This window comes from Brassica rapa, chromosome A06 (assembly GCF_000309985.2).
Source record: "Brassica rapa cultivar Chiifu-401-42 chromosome A06, CAAS_Brap_v3.01, whole genome shotgun sequence".
Lineage (NCBI taxonomy): Eukaryota > Viridiplantae > Streptophyta > Magnoliopsida > Brassicales > Brassicaceae > Brassica > Brassica rapa.
Window position 1 is genome coordinate 9,523,751 of NC_024800.2, and position 13,719 is coordinate 9,537,469.

The 13,719-nt window shown below is 36.2% G+C and overlaps 2 protein-coding genes across 2 annotated transcripts; both read left to right on the forward strand.

Annotated features, from left to right (window-relative positions):
* The first annotated feature begins 3,521 nt into the window (after window positions 1-3,521).
* LOC103873018 (protein ROLLING AND ERECT LEAF 2) lies at window positions 3,522-8,291 on the forward strand. Its single transcript, XM_009151447.3, has 4 exons — window positions 3,522-6,625; window positions 6,720-6,904; window positions 6,989-7,212; window positions 7,368-8,291. Exons 1-4 carry the CDS (start codon window positions 5,092-5,094, stop codon window positions 8,176-8,178), a joined length of 2,754 nt encoding a protein of 917 aa, XP_009149695.1. The 5' UTR covers window positions 3,522-5,091; the 3' UTR covers window positions 8,179-8,291.
* Window positions 8,292-8,464: 173 nt separating this feature from the next.
* Window positions 8,465-12,024, forward strand: LOC103873019 (protein disulfide isomerase-like 1-1). The gene is made up of 9 exons (XM_009151448.3): window positions 8,465-8,862; window positions 9,146-9,176; window positions 9,254-9,541; window positions 9,622-9,807; window positions 9,889-10,014; window positions 10,329-10,466; window positions 10,538-10,775; window positions 10,845-10,957; window positions 11,035-12,024. Exons 1-9 carry the CDS (start codon window positions 8,696-8,698, stop codon window positions 11,242-11,244), a joined length of 1,497 nt encoding a protein of 498 aa, XP_009149696.1. The 5' UTR covers window positions 8,465-8,695; the 3' UTR covers window positions 11,245-12,024.
* Window positions 12,025-13,719: the final 1,695 nt, after the last annotated feature.

Sequence of the window (13,719 nt, forward strand, 5' to 3'; positions counted from 1 at the left end):
ATTAATTGAGAATATTTGAATTGATTAAATTTCATTGGTGGAAAATTATTGGAAAATGTATAATAAAATAAAAAATAAATTAAATTATAAATATTTATTAAATTTTTAATAAGATTAACTGTAGAAAATCTTACTTACGGGAACAGATGGATGGAGTATTACTAACTTTGCGTTTCTTCGAATGCATTGCATAATATTTTTTTTTTGTAAAAACTATTATAGCAAAGGGTTTAATATATATACATATATATATATATATACTATAAGTTGTTTTTAGCAAAATGTTAAAATATGCTAACTTTTTAATTATTACAATGTTTACCCGTTCCATAATTCCATTAATAACTCTTGAGATGGCTTATATTTTCTAATCATCATATCGATATTACATTAATGAAAACCCAGTAAAAGTCATGTTATTTTATCACCCAGACGAGATCTTGGAGTTCTCTTACATATCTTCTTACACATACCATCAACTTTCTAAAACGTATACTAATAGTTAATCACTTAACTGTATACATACTAGATCATGATGAGAGAAGCATGGGTTACATGCATATATATATATAAAGATAATGTAATTAAACACGGCAATAATTATTAACCTAACTCTACTGTCGCTTTTTTTTTCTTCTTCTCCCCCTTTTTGATAAGCTATTGTTGCTTTTCGTCCTCTCCCTATATGCTTAGATCTTGATTATGTCGATTACTGCATGCCAACTTTGTTACCAAATTTATCAGTGGCCAGTCCTCTAGCTTCGGTTTCTTGTAGTCTTTTAAGACTTTAGCAGACTAGCAGTTAGTAAAACTAATAACATGACTACACATGTTTGAGTTGGATTATATAACTAGAATTACATAGTAGCATTTAAATGACAAAATCAAAAGGGCTTATTGGCTAAATAGCTATATTTCAGTGTGAAATTAGGTAAGTAACACTGATTTTGACATAATTAAATGTTAGACTTTTTGGTCACATTTTCTCCGGTTCTGCCCCTTCATATAAACGGTTGCCAGTTACAATTCCTAAAATAAGCGACGTGGTGTTTTCCAGTGGAATATAAACACATACATACCGATACGCAGATGAGAGGCCAGTTGTATTTATCACATATGATAGAAAATTATGAAAGAAAATGAGTGGATAATAAGAATACCAATTCAGAACATTTCTATTCTATATGACACAATAGTATATGTCACGATGTAAAGGTCAAATAGCATAGAAGTGTAAAACCTCAGTAAACACACAGAGAAATATATACTACACCCTATTAACTAATCACTAAACTTTACACAGAAATATGACCTCAATGTGAACCCCAATCTTCAAATGGCAAACCCAATATGCCAGAAACTAACCCTTTTTTAATCATCACTAAACCCTAAAAGGAAATATAAACCCTAAAAGGAAATATAAACCCTAACCCAATTATGAAACTAAAACTTTTCCATATTAATTAACTCTCTATCCAATCTTCAAATGGAGAACCCAATATGCCAGAAACTAGCCCCTCCTCAATAATCACTATACCCTATACAAAAATATAAACCCTCATCCTAAGTCACTTCAAATCTTTGATAAACTAAACCTATCAACTAATCACTAAACCCTACACGGAAATATAAACCCTAATCCAATGTCAACCCCAATCTTTTATAAATTAAACCTAAATTTTAAAATGTCAGTAAAATGCAATACCATTTTACATAAGGCATATAGAATAGAAAATGTGAAAATGTAGTTACAATCTAAAGATCATCTTAACACATTTCTCAAATGTTGATATGGCTATACTTTCATGAAATGTGGTTATGCTTGCCCAAATGTCAACCCAATCGTACATAACTAAACCCTATCAACTAATCATTAAACTCTACATGAAAATATAAATCCTAATCCAATATCCAATGTCAACCTCAATCTTTTTTAAACTAAATCAAAACCACTAATCACTAGACCCAACATAGAAATATAAATTATAATCCAATGTTAATCATAATCTTTCATAAACTAAATCCAAATTTCGAAATGCCAGTAAGATGCATTTCCATTCTACATGAGCATATAGAATAGAAACGGTGTGAAACGATATAAAACAGTAAATATTGTTCAGATTTTAAAGTGTTTACAATTGAGGGAAAGGAAGTAATGCTTACACCAAATTTAAATTGATTGTATGGAAAGAAATTAAGATTGACGGCATTTAAAAAAAAATAGGTGGAAGAGACAACCTCATATGAATATCATTTCCATTCAATATCACATTGTATTATGTTTTATTTGATGTCATAATAAATTTTATTCCATTTACGTTCAACATATTATTTCTCTTTACAAAATCATATACACACTAATATAAAACACATTTAGGCACCGATACAAAACTAATATCAAGAGAACATGAAATAACAACGAACAAGATTGAACCCTCTTATGCATTCTTGACCACCTCAATCCAAAGGAAGTTGAAATATTTGTTAATCCGTCTTTCCAGTGAGTTCAAAACATGTCTCAACCAATCTACTTGGAAGGCCTAATTCGTCCATGCCAAACCTAAGGAACTAAGTAAGAGGGAAACATTGTTATAATAGAGTAATTCATTCTATTTTATATAGAAAATATTTTTTTTATTTCAAACAATACGATTGTTGATAAAGAATGATAGCACATATGTTACAGATCATTCAATTCCATCTCAAGTAGAATAGGTTGTCAATTGATTCCATCTCAGATAGCATAGTTCGAACATATAGTTTTCCTATTCCATCTCAAATAAAATAAGCGTAAGAAATTTCACGCATACAAGTTGTATTATAGATGCTATTCCATACAACAAATTATATTACTATACTATTTATTATGTATTTCTCCTAAAATTCAAAATCAAGAACAATCGAGGAAACCAAAACCCTAAATCAATTGGTGAACTTCTACGCAAAAATCAGATCCGACATGCAATGGTACGAGGTTGTAGATTTACCAATTATAGTACTCTAATTCCGACAATAGCCCAAATAGAAAAGAAAAATAACAACATATGAAGAGATTTGAAGGTAAACACCTGAGAACTTAATGTAGTTCCAGAGATCTGAGAAGAATCAACGGTGTGAAGTAAAATAGAAACGGTTTGGTACTACTCGCCGCTGACACCCTAACGCTGTTGTGTGACAGACGATTTCAGATGAGAAGAAGAGGATACGCTTGCAAATAATGAAGAAGAAGTCAACAATTCAATGTTAATCCGGTGAAGGTGATGATGTGCAACAAAGCGGTGTCGGAGAGCAATGAAAGGATACAAAGTTACTAAGGAATAAAAAAGAAAGATGTGAAGTCAGTAAAGCCACGTTATACTTTTTAGATATAATAATTAAGAATTTTTTTTTTTGTTTCAGGTTTCGCCGGTTGCAGAAAAGGGCAATATTGTATTAATTTATAAAGTTAACACCGTGTATAGAAATGTTAGAGAAAATGGCTATGCAATGAATTATACGTTTTTGTCTGGTTATACACCTCAATTCCCCAAATCAAAATACCAAACTCAACATTAAATAAGTGTACTCATCAAAATATTTGTAACATATTTTATTTTGAACTGAGAAATTAAACTATAAGACTATATAATATGAAATCGATATGTTAGCGAGCTTTGGAGGGTGGATTATACTAGTTTTAGTAAAATGAAATGATTATAGTGACATGTGTTAATTATAATATAGATCTACTATATATGAGTTTGATGGTGGCCAGAAATAGGTAGACATCACAGGCACAACATCAACTAAAAAAATACAATAAAAGTTTGAATTTTAAAGAATCAATTTTGAAATTCCAAGTTTGGGACGAGAAGGTGCATGCGAACCGGATATGACAAGCACGTGAAAACTCGATTTGGCATCACGTGACTAGCACACTTTCCCAATGACATGTTTCAGCTTTTCTTCTTCTTATTAGCTAGCCTCAAGCCCCTATCTCTACTCGTAACATGTTCATGTTTCCTTCATGCATTTGTTTATTAGTTTTTCACTTATTTTCGAGCATTGAGCCCATTTCTCATTGATTTCAAAGAAAAAATCATCAAATTTTCTACTGGTAACTTTAATGTTTTACATTTCCAATGTCCATCGATATCCTATACTCTGTTTAAATGCAAATATGTATTTGTGTAATCTATAGAACCATCATATTATTGGACTAACAATTTATTTAAAAGACTTGAAACTAAAACGAAAAATGTTTTGGCATAGTTATAAGTTTTAATTAATACTGTCTCTGTTTCTTTTTCCTTGTTTTTAAAATACGTACTGTTAGCCTCAATAAAACTAACTAAACCTGTCAATTTATCACGAACATGTAACGTATAAAGTATCAAAAAGTTTTAGTTACCAGTTTATTTGTCTTCGGTTATCCACAATACCTGCCAGTTTATAACATTCTACCTACCAAACTATAGACACTTTTTACTGTACATTTAATTTACAATTTGAGGAGTATATAGTTCAAACTTTTCTACTTTTCCTTTTTCTTGAAACTCGTTAAAGAGTAAAAAGATAAAAGTGAAAGTAATAGGGCAAAAGGGTAAAAAGCGAAAAGTAGGGAAGAAAGTGAAATTAAATGCTCGTCTCTACCACTTTCTTCAATACTAGCATTTAATTTTCGCCCCAGATCCCTAGCTTCCTTACACACATCCCTATCCGTTAAATTTCGTAGACAACAAACTTAATTGCAACAAGACGAATCCTTTTTTTTTTTATAATAGTTATTAAATTTAACTCGAAAACCCTTTTTGCTTTCTCTCTCTCTCTCCTCTGTTTAGTGTCTGCTACGGGTCTCGTTTAAAGAAATCAGCAAACCCATGGATTCTTCTGTCACTCTCTCGCATGCACGAGAGCTCTCTTGTACGTTTAATTTAACCCCCACCCCTTTTGTTTTCTTCCTCCCCATAACGACAAATCACTAATCTTTTTTGAATTTCTTCAATCCTCTGTTTCTCTCTCTCTCTCACACACTCTGTTTTCTCCGATTTGAAAGCAAGATGGTCTTCCCGTTGTCCTTTCAGCCAAAAGCATGAGACTTGAGACTACGGAATGGGTTGCGGAGGATCCAAAGTCGATGACCAACCGCTTGTGATTCTCTGTAGAGAGAGGAAAGAACTGATCAAAGCGGCGTCGTATCATCGCTCTGCTTTGGCCGCCGCTCACCTCGCTTACTTCCAGTCTCTCTGCGACGTCGGCGAGTCTATCAAACGCTTCGTCGACGAGGAGTTAGTCCTCGCTGGCTCCAACAACAACTCTTCGCCGCCGGACTCGCCCGTTCTCACTCTGCCTTCCGACCAAGGGAAGAAGAAACACAAGATCTCCTCTTCTTCGACCTCTGTTTCGCATTCCCTCGTCCAAGAAGATGAGGAAGAAGACGGAGAAGGCTCGCATTTGCATTTGTCCTCTGGATCTGAGTTCGATTCCGGATCGGAATCTGGATCTGATGATTCTTTAGGTCATCATCATATCCATATCGAATCTAGCCCTAAAGTGAAAAAGGAACAACCTTTACCGGAAACTTACCCGCCCGGTTACCCACCAAGTTACCCGCCTGGTTATCCGCCGGGATATCAACCGGGTTACTCCTCCGGGTACCAGTATCCGGGCCAAGGATGGGGCTTTATGGGAGAGAACCCGAATCCGAACCAGTATCAGGGAATGTACTTCATGAAGAAGTCTGCGCCACCGTCTCGTCCGGTAGTGTTTCAGCCGGAGAATCACCGTGTGGAGAACGGGCAGTGGCCACAGGAGAATGGTTATGGATACTCCAATGCTGGTTATTATGGTTATCCTGAACAACAACGTAGAGCAGCGCCGCCGTCTCCGGCGAGGCCTCCACCGTCTCCTCCCACGGTTTCCACTTGGGACTTTCTGAATGTGTTTGATACTTACGATTACAACAGAGCTGGAGCTGGTGAAAGTTCTGGTTTTTATCCGGCTGCTAGTGGAGTTAAGTCGAATTCAAGCAGCCTTGATTCGAGGGAGGTGAGGGAGAGGGAAGGGATTCCTGAATTGGAAGATGAAACTGAGCAAGAAACGTTGAAACAGTCCAAGAGGAATAGTGTTGAGAAGATGAAAGAGCATATACCTGAGAACGAGCCGAGCAAGTGGTCCCAACTTGATGAGAGGAAGATCAAGAAGAGAGGAGGAGACTCGGGTGAAGGAACATCGAGGGATGTGCCTATGGTAGAGAGTTCTTTTAGTTCAAAGACAGTGTCTTCGTTTACAAGCAGTGAAGAAGGATCTGAGTTTCACCATGTTAACGAAGGAGAAGAAAGGAATAGCAGTCACGGGCATGAGGCTGTTGCTAGGAAGAGCGTTGGAGAAGTGGAGGAAGAGTATGTGAGGAAGAAAGGAGTGAGCTTTGAGTTGGAGGAGAATATAGCAGCAACTTCTTTTGATGTTGAGTCTTCCAAGATAAGTAGCTTGTCTGCATTGTCGGTTCACGCCACTAGAGATCTAAGAGAAGTTGTGAAGGAGATAAAGAGTGAGTTTGAGGTTGCTTCTTCTCATGGGAAGGAAGTGGCTGTGTTGCTTGAGGTCAGCAAGTTGCCTTATCAGCAGAAAAGCTCCGGCCTTAAAGGTAATGAATGCTCTCTTTGCGTCTGAGATTGAACTGTTATGAATCATAGATTAGATTTGCATCACTTGAGACTTACCTTGTTTTCTCTCTCTAGTTATCTTATCTCGGATCATGTCATCACGCTCTCAGCCACAACCATCAATAAGGTTAACATCAAGGATACTGAAAATAGCAAAATCATACAATGTTCAGGACGTTCCAGAAGGCTTCACTGCAAACCTCTCATCAACCTTGGAGAAACTCTACGCCTGGGAAAAGAAACTGTACAAGGAAGTCAAGGTATCAATCAAATCAACTCGGTTTCTTGATTTTTTGAATGGTTTGATGTCTCTTTAGGCATATTGTGACGTTTGTTGATGGCAGGACGAAGAGAAGCTTCGAGTTATCTACGAAGAAAAGTGCAAAACACTGAAGAAACTAGACAGTCTTGGTGCAGAGTCTAGCAAGATTGATACAACTCGAGCAGCCATTAGGAAGCTGCTAACAAAACTCGATGTCTGTATAAGATCCGTTGATTCCATTTCCAGTAGGATACATAAACTGAGAGACGAAGAGTTACAGCCACAGCTCACTCAGTTGATTCACGGGTAATAAATAAATAAACCATTTCATTTTTATTCAATCGTTACCTACATTAAATTATAGTATAAACTCTATAAATTAATAATTAAATACCATAGTCCCAACGTTACTAATTTATAGAGTTTTTACTGTATATTTCTTTCGTGTAAATACGATTCAGGTTGATAAGAATGTGGAGATCAATGCTAAAGTGCCACCAGAAGCAGTTCCAGGCCATCATGGAGAGCAAAGTTCGATCTCTCAGGGCAAACACCGGCTTACAAAGAGACTCAGGCCTCAAAGCGATTCTTGATCTTGAGATGGAGCTAAGAGAATGGTGCATCAGCTTCAACGACTGGGTCAACACTCAGAAGCTCTACGTGGAGTCTCTAAACGGGTGGCTATCAAGATGTCTTCACTACGAACCTGAGTCGACGGAAGACGGTGTGGCTCCTTTCTCCCCAAGCCGCGTTGGAGCTCCGCACGTTTTCGTTATATGCAAAGACTGGCAAGAAGCGATGGAGAGAATCTCAGGAGATAACGTCACAAACGCCATGGAAGGCTTTGCAACGAGTTTACACGAGCTGTGGGAGAGACAAGACGAGGAGCAGAGGCAGAGAGTGAAAGCGGAGTACGTGTCTCATGATTTCGAGAAACGGTTGAATGACCTTCGGATGGAGAGGGCGAGGGTGAGGATGAGAAACGAGCAGTTACAAGACGGGGGTGCGTCGTCGGAGAGGAGCGTGGTGTTGTCGGAGAGCGGGAGGATCTCGGCGCTGGATGATCTGAAGGTGGATTTGGATTCGATGAGGAAGAAGCTGGAGGAAGAGAGAGCGAGGCATAAGGAAACGATTAAGCTAGTGAACAATGCGGCTTCGAGTAGCTTACAGTCTGGTTTAGTGCCCATCTTTGAGGCTTTAGGGAATTTCACATCACAAGTTGTGAAAGCTCATGAACATGTTAGGTTTCAACAGCCTCAGTCTTCTTCTTGATGAGGGTTTGATTTTGCATCAGAAAATTTTGGTAATGAAAAATTAGATTCGGCGTAGAAAAATTGTTTGTATATGTTAATCTCCATTTATAATATTCATTGATTGGTTGATTACTTGCTTCTAGAGTCTTAAATCTTTAGGCATTGTTCTCTTAAAAGTCCAACAACACCTATGAGTATGATAGACAGTAATGAAATGAAATTAACAGAATAGTATAACGTATTAATGTGTCAGATCTAGTTTTCACTCCTGTTATTACTGCCGATAAAGCGGGAAAATAACAGATTTTTTATAACCGGCCAAGGTGAAGATGGTCAAGACGATGTATTAGTGTTATTACAGAAGTTGTTGGGATATTGCCTAACTATGAGTACTTAATGTCCAATGGATGATTGCCACGCGGATGAACGACCAAGTAGCATTAAGTTTACGTGAAACGAGCTGATATATATCTCCGATAGCTACAGAATTTCCGACCGAAGCCTTGGTGAGAGAGAGAGAGAGACAGAGATCGGTAATGGCAATGAAGGGATACACGTTATGTTCGATCCTTGTGTTCTCGTTGTTCGCTTCGTGCGTAAGAAGCAAGGAGACGAAGGAGTTTGTGTTGACATTGGATCACACTAACTTCACCGAAACCATCAACAAGCATGATTTCATTGTCGTCGAGTTTTACGCCCCATGGTATTGCATTTGTAATGATTCAACGTTTTTTTATTTTATTGATATGAGTTTTTTTGTGTGTTCGTGAATCTGATGGATCCCTGCATGGATCTGAATTGATCGTTTGATTATTCTTTTGTCCCTTATGGATTTGCGTGCGAATGATTTTCTTCTGATCACTAACGTCATCTGGTTATTGCACTGTTGATCTATGATCTGAGGTCACAATACGTGCTTGTGTAATCGATGCGTGAGAGTATTTGTAATCTTGTGTATTTTGTAATCTCTTCTTCTTCTTCTTCAGGTGTGGACACTGCAAGCAGCTAGCTCCTGAGGTAAAAATCTATCATCATTTAGTTATTTGTATAATTTCTATAGTCGTGAGTGTTGATTTTTGTTTGTTTGTTTATAGTACGAGAAGGCTGCGTCAGAATTGAGCAGTCATGTCCCTCCAGTGGTTCTCGCCAAGATCGATGCAAGCGAGGAAACAAACAAAGAATTTGCAACAAAGTACTCGGTTCAGGGCTTCCCAACAATCAAGATCCTCAGAAACGGAGGAAAAGCTGTTCAAGAATACAACGGACCTCGTGAAGCTGACGGCATTGTTACTTACTTGAAGAAACAAAGCGGTCCTGCTTCTTTAGAAATCAAGTCTGCTGATGCTGCTTCTGAGGTTGTTGGTGACAAGAATGTGGTTGCAGTAAGTGTCAAGAAAACATCATTCATATTCTGTTTCATGATCATTTCATTATATAACTTCACTTTCTCTTGTGTTTATAGGTTGGTGTTTTCCCTAAACTATCTGGCGCTGAGTTTGACTCTTTCATGGCCACTGCTGAGAAACTGCGCTCTGATTATGATTTCGCACACACCACAGATGCTAAGCTTCTTCCTCGTGGAGAGTCTGTGACAGGACCTGTAGTCAGGCTATTCAAACCCTTTGATGAACTCTTTGTTGATTTCAGGGTACATGAGATAAATCTTTTCACTTTGTATTATGAATGAGTGGTCTTGTTCTTATGGTACACTCTTGTGTAATGCATCCAGGATTTTGTTGGAGAAGCTTTGGAGAAATTTGTCAAAGAATCAAGCATTCCTCTTATCACCGTCTTTGATAGTGATCCAAACAACCATCCATATGTTCTCAAATTCTTTGAAATCCCTAATACTAAGGTAACTCATAGGTCTCTCACTCTGTAACCTGTTCATGAATTATACTAAAATATGTAGTTTGTTTTTGTTTATTATCTCTGTCACTAAAAGCTTTCATGTTCTTCACTGATCCTATAATTGCTAACCTTGTACTGGTTTTGATCAGAGTTTGTCAATAAATTATCAGTACATATAGTTGTATTTATAAATTTGGGGTCTAATAATCTATTATACAAATTAGCCACTAAAATTTTGAGGATTGAAGACGAATGTTTCATCTCGCTATGCCCATGAACAGTCATGGCTTTGATGATGGGTACTATGTTGAGTTTCAGGCGTTGTTTTTCTTGAACTTCAACGGAGAAGGAGCTGAGACTCTTAAATCAAAGTACCGTGAAGTTGCTGCTTCCAACAAGGGACATGGTCTTAGCTTTCTTCTCGGTGATGCAAAGAACAGCGAAGAGGCATTACAGGTTTAGTCTTCCTACTGTTTCATCCTGTGTTGGTTACAAAATGCTAAGCAGTTTTTCTGAACCAATAACAGCACTATGGAGTCGAACAGAGGCAACTTCCTCTCATCATCCTTCAGACAGTGGATGACAAGAAGTACCTGAAAACAAATGTGGAGGTTGACCAGATTGAATCATGGATCAATGACTTCAAGGACGGGAAAGCTTCCCCGTACAAAAAATCTCAACCTATCCCGGGTGAAAACAACGAGCCAGTGAAGGTTGTTGTTGCTGAGAACCTTGACGAGATGGTCTTCAGCTCTGGAAAGAACGGTGAGTTACATAACAAGGTTAAATAGAAAATAGTTTCCCAAACTAATGGATCATTTTTTTTACTTGCAGTCTTGCTTGAGTTCTATGCTCCATGGTGTGGACACTGCCAAAACCTTGTTCCAATCTTGGACGAAGTTGCTGTGTCGTACCAAAGCGACCCAAGTGTAGTCATTGCTAAGTTTGTAAGTCATTAGTGTATGTTTATTGATCCTCTGCGGTTTTATCTTGTTGGTTTCTTACTCATTTCACTCTCGTCCAGGATGCAACCGCAAACGACTTCCCACATGACACCTTTGATGTGAAGGGCTTCCCGACCATTTACTTAAGATCAGCGAATGGAAACATTGTGCTTTATAAAGGAGACAGGACAAAGGAAGATATCATAAGCTTCATTGACAAGAACAAGGACACAGCTGGAGAGACTAAGACAGAGGAAAAGAAAACTAAGGAAGTTAAGGACGAGCTCTGAGGGGAGAAAGTGTGTTCTATCTCTAAGCTGCTAACTTAATTAGTTTGGTAGTTTTGAGGAATCTACACAGAAGAAGACAAGGCTTTGAATAGATAGACATAAAGATAATGTCTCTTTATCTATTCATTAGAGTTTTAAAATGCAATCTGCAGAACAATAACATCTGCTTCATTTGTTTTTGTTTTGGTCATTTTTTATTTTATTTTTTGAACTCTGTTCTCTTTTAATATTATGAGTGGTATAATACAAACCTAGGGATCAAATTTCTAATACCATCTCTAATGATTTACTCTATTTTTTACTTTTTGATAGAGTTGACTTCCACTCAAATGGTACTCTATTTTAGAACGAAAAATAGAATGATAAACAAAAAAAAAAACAATGTAAGACATCTATCTCTAACATCACTCTATTTTTTCCTCTAAAATGGAGTAAAAGAGAGTATGAAGTAAAAATATTCTAATCCTACCATATTTCTCACTCTTTAATGGGATTTACTCCACAAATAGAGTAACCTATTTTTTGTTTGTTCATTACTCTATTATGGTGTGAGAAATGAAATAGGATTGAAGCTTTTTTACTCTATATTCTATTTTATTCCATCTTGGAGAAAAAATAAAATTTTATATTGGAGATGCTCTTATTCTATATATAAAGTAAATCCATTTCTTACTCTATTATAGAATAGAAAATAGAGTATCATTGGAACATTTTTACTCTAAACTATATTTTAGAGTGAAAAATAGAATGTGGTTGGAAATGCTCTAAAACAAAAAAAAAGTGAAATCTAATCCATCTTAAGCTCAGAGGTTTAGTAATCAACATGAAGAATTTCTACCGTTAGAACATTATATTGGAACAAAATCCTTGGTTTAGACATATCCAATAGTTGCAAAATGATGTCTACATAAAAGAAAAGAGAAACTGCTGCCCTTGAATCAAAAACTTACTTTCTTTTATGCTCATCAAACTCTAGCACATGTTATAAAAGTAAACCATCAAGAAAACGATTAACATTGACATTTTAATCAAATGTTTGATAATGAGAAACTTACTCTTTCCATGGCTTCTTTTAGAATCTCTGCAAACTTTGCTTCTCTTTCTTACAAAATCATTAATATTTATTATCTAACAGAGGAAATAGAACAAAACAAAAAGTAGAAAAGATACACATTTTTAACTTATTATGTCCATTACAAAAACCAAAGAATCATGCATCTCCTTAGAAACATCCTACATATCGTCATTCGTTGAGTGAAGACATCTTACAACTTTCTATAACAATTTCAGTTGAGTGCAGTACCTGCAGAGTTGCTGATATAACTCTTCTTCTTAGCAACTGTCCACCTTAAACAATGGAGCCAATGCAAAAGATATCTCCATAATCCAAGGGAAGAGGTTTGCCTAAAAGATTTATGTGTAGATGTAAAACATCTCACAAGCTTTCATCTAATTCTCCATTGCTTCTTCTTTGACAAGCTGAGCTTAATCTCCATGGATAAGCCTAAACAAGCTTCATCAAAAGGTGTTAATGTTTAGATAGATTTAAACAAATCAAAAATAAAGTGTCAAAAGAGTAAATATCAACATTCATTCAACATTTTTTCTGTTTCATCAGTAGACTCAATAGTTAGGCCACCTTGATTAGCCTGAACAAAATGGAGCATATATGGTACCACATAATAATGTATTCTCCATAATCTTCAAACTTAAAACAAGATAATATCTCAACCTTGCCTACATAAACGAAAAATAGAATTAAGAAAAACATATTTTTTTCTAAACAAAAAAACAAAATTATTAAATGCTTATTCATATTATATTGTAATCACAAAAGTACATCCTATGGATCAATGGATCTTCATCAATCATTTTTTCACGCATTGCGTCGAACATTTCAATTATTTGCCGTAAATTTTGTTAGCATACCAGTAGAGTTAGTACCCACATATGAATAGAAGAAAATGACACAATAACAAATGAAAAAATGGTAAAACATACCTCATATGTATCTTCTTGAAATCTTGGTTTTCTAATTAGCATTACAACAGAGTTCATACATACCAAAAATAACATGCACAACTCTTCAGTGACTTCTTCATTTACTTTCAAGATCTTTAACGCTTCCCCTAGTTCTGTTTGTGTTTACCAACCAAAAAATAAAAGTTGAATTATTGAAGTTGACAATAAACACGGACGGTCAAATAATTATGTTTGTGCCCCTGCAACCAAGTTATCTTCTCTTTGTACTAATTTCTTTAAGTGTGATGCCATAATTTCAAATGAACATAAATAGCTCGAAGCGGCTGCTACGACATGAGAATGTGCCTGAGATAATAAATGAATGTCACTAACTTGAATGTTTAAATCGAAATCATCTATATCATTAGCAAGTATATGGAAAGTGTTGGTGATGCTCTAATGCCAAAGAAAGCCACAAAACAAAAGAAAACCGACCAATTGCATCTATGACTG

What these genes read in the sequence shown, in the direction of transcription:
- LOC103873018 (XM_009151447.3), top strand. Translation starts at nt 5,092, where the DNA reads ATGGGTTGCGGAGGATCCAAAGTCGATGACCAACCGCTTGTGATTCTC. An exon ending in GAAAAGCTCCGGCCTTAAAG is followed by an intron (nt 6,626 to 6,719) that starts GTAATGAATGCT and finishes TTCTCTCTCTAG; the next exon opens with TTATCTTATCTCGGATCATG. An exon ending in CTCACTCAGTTGATTCACGG is followed by an intron (nt 7,213 to 7,367) that starts GTAATAAATAAA and finishes AATACGATTCAG; the next exon opens with GTTGATAAGAATGTGGAGAT.
- LOC103873019 (XM_009151448.3), top strand. Translation starts at nt 8,696, where the DNA reads ATGGCAATGAAGGGATACACGTTATGTTCGATCCTTGTGTTCTCGTTG. An exon ending in GCAAGCAGCTAGCTCCTGAG is followed by an intron (nt 9,177 to 9,253) that starts GTAAAAATCTAT and finishes GTTTGTTTATAG; the next exon opens with TACGAGAAGGCTGCGTCAGA. An exon ending in GTGTAGTCATTGCTAAGTTT is followed by an intron (nt 10,958 to 11,034) that starts GTAAGTCATTAG and finishes ACTCTCGTCCAG; the next exon opens with GATGCAACCGCAAACGACTT.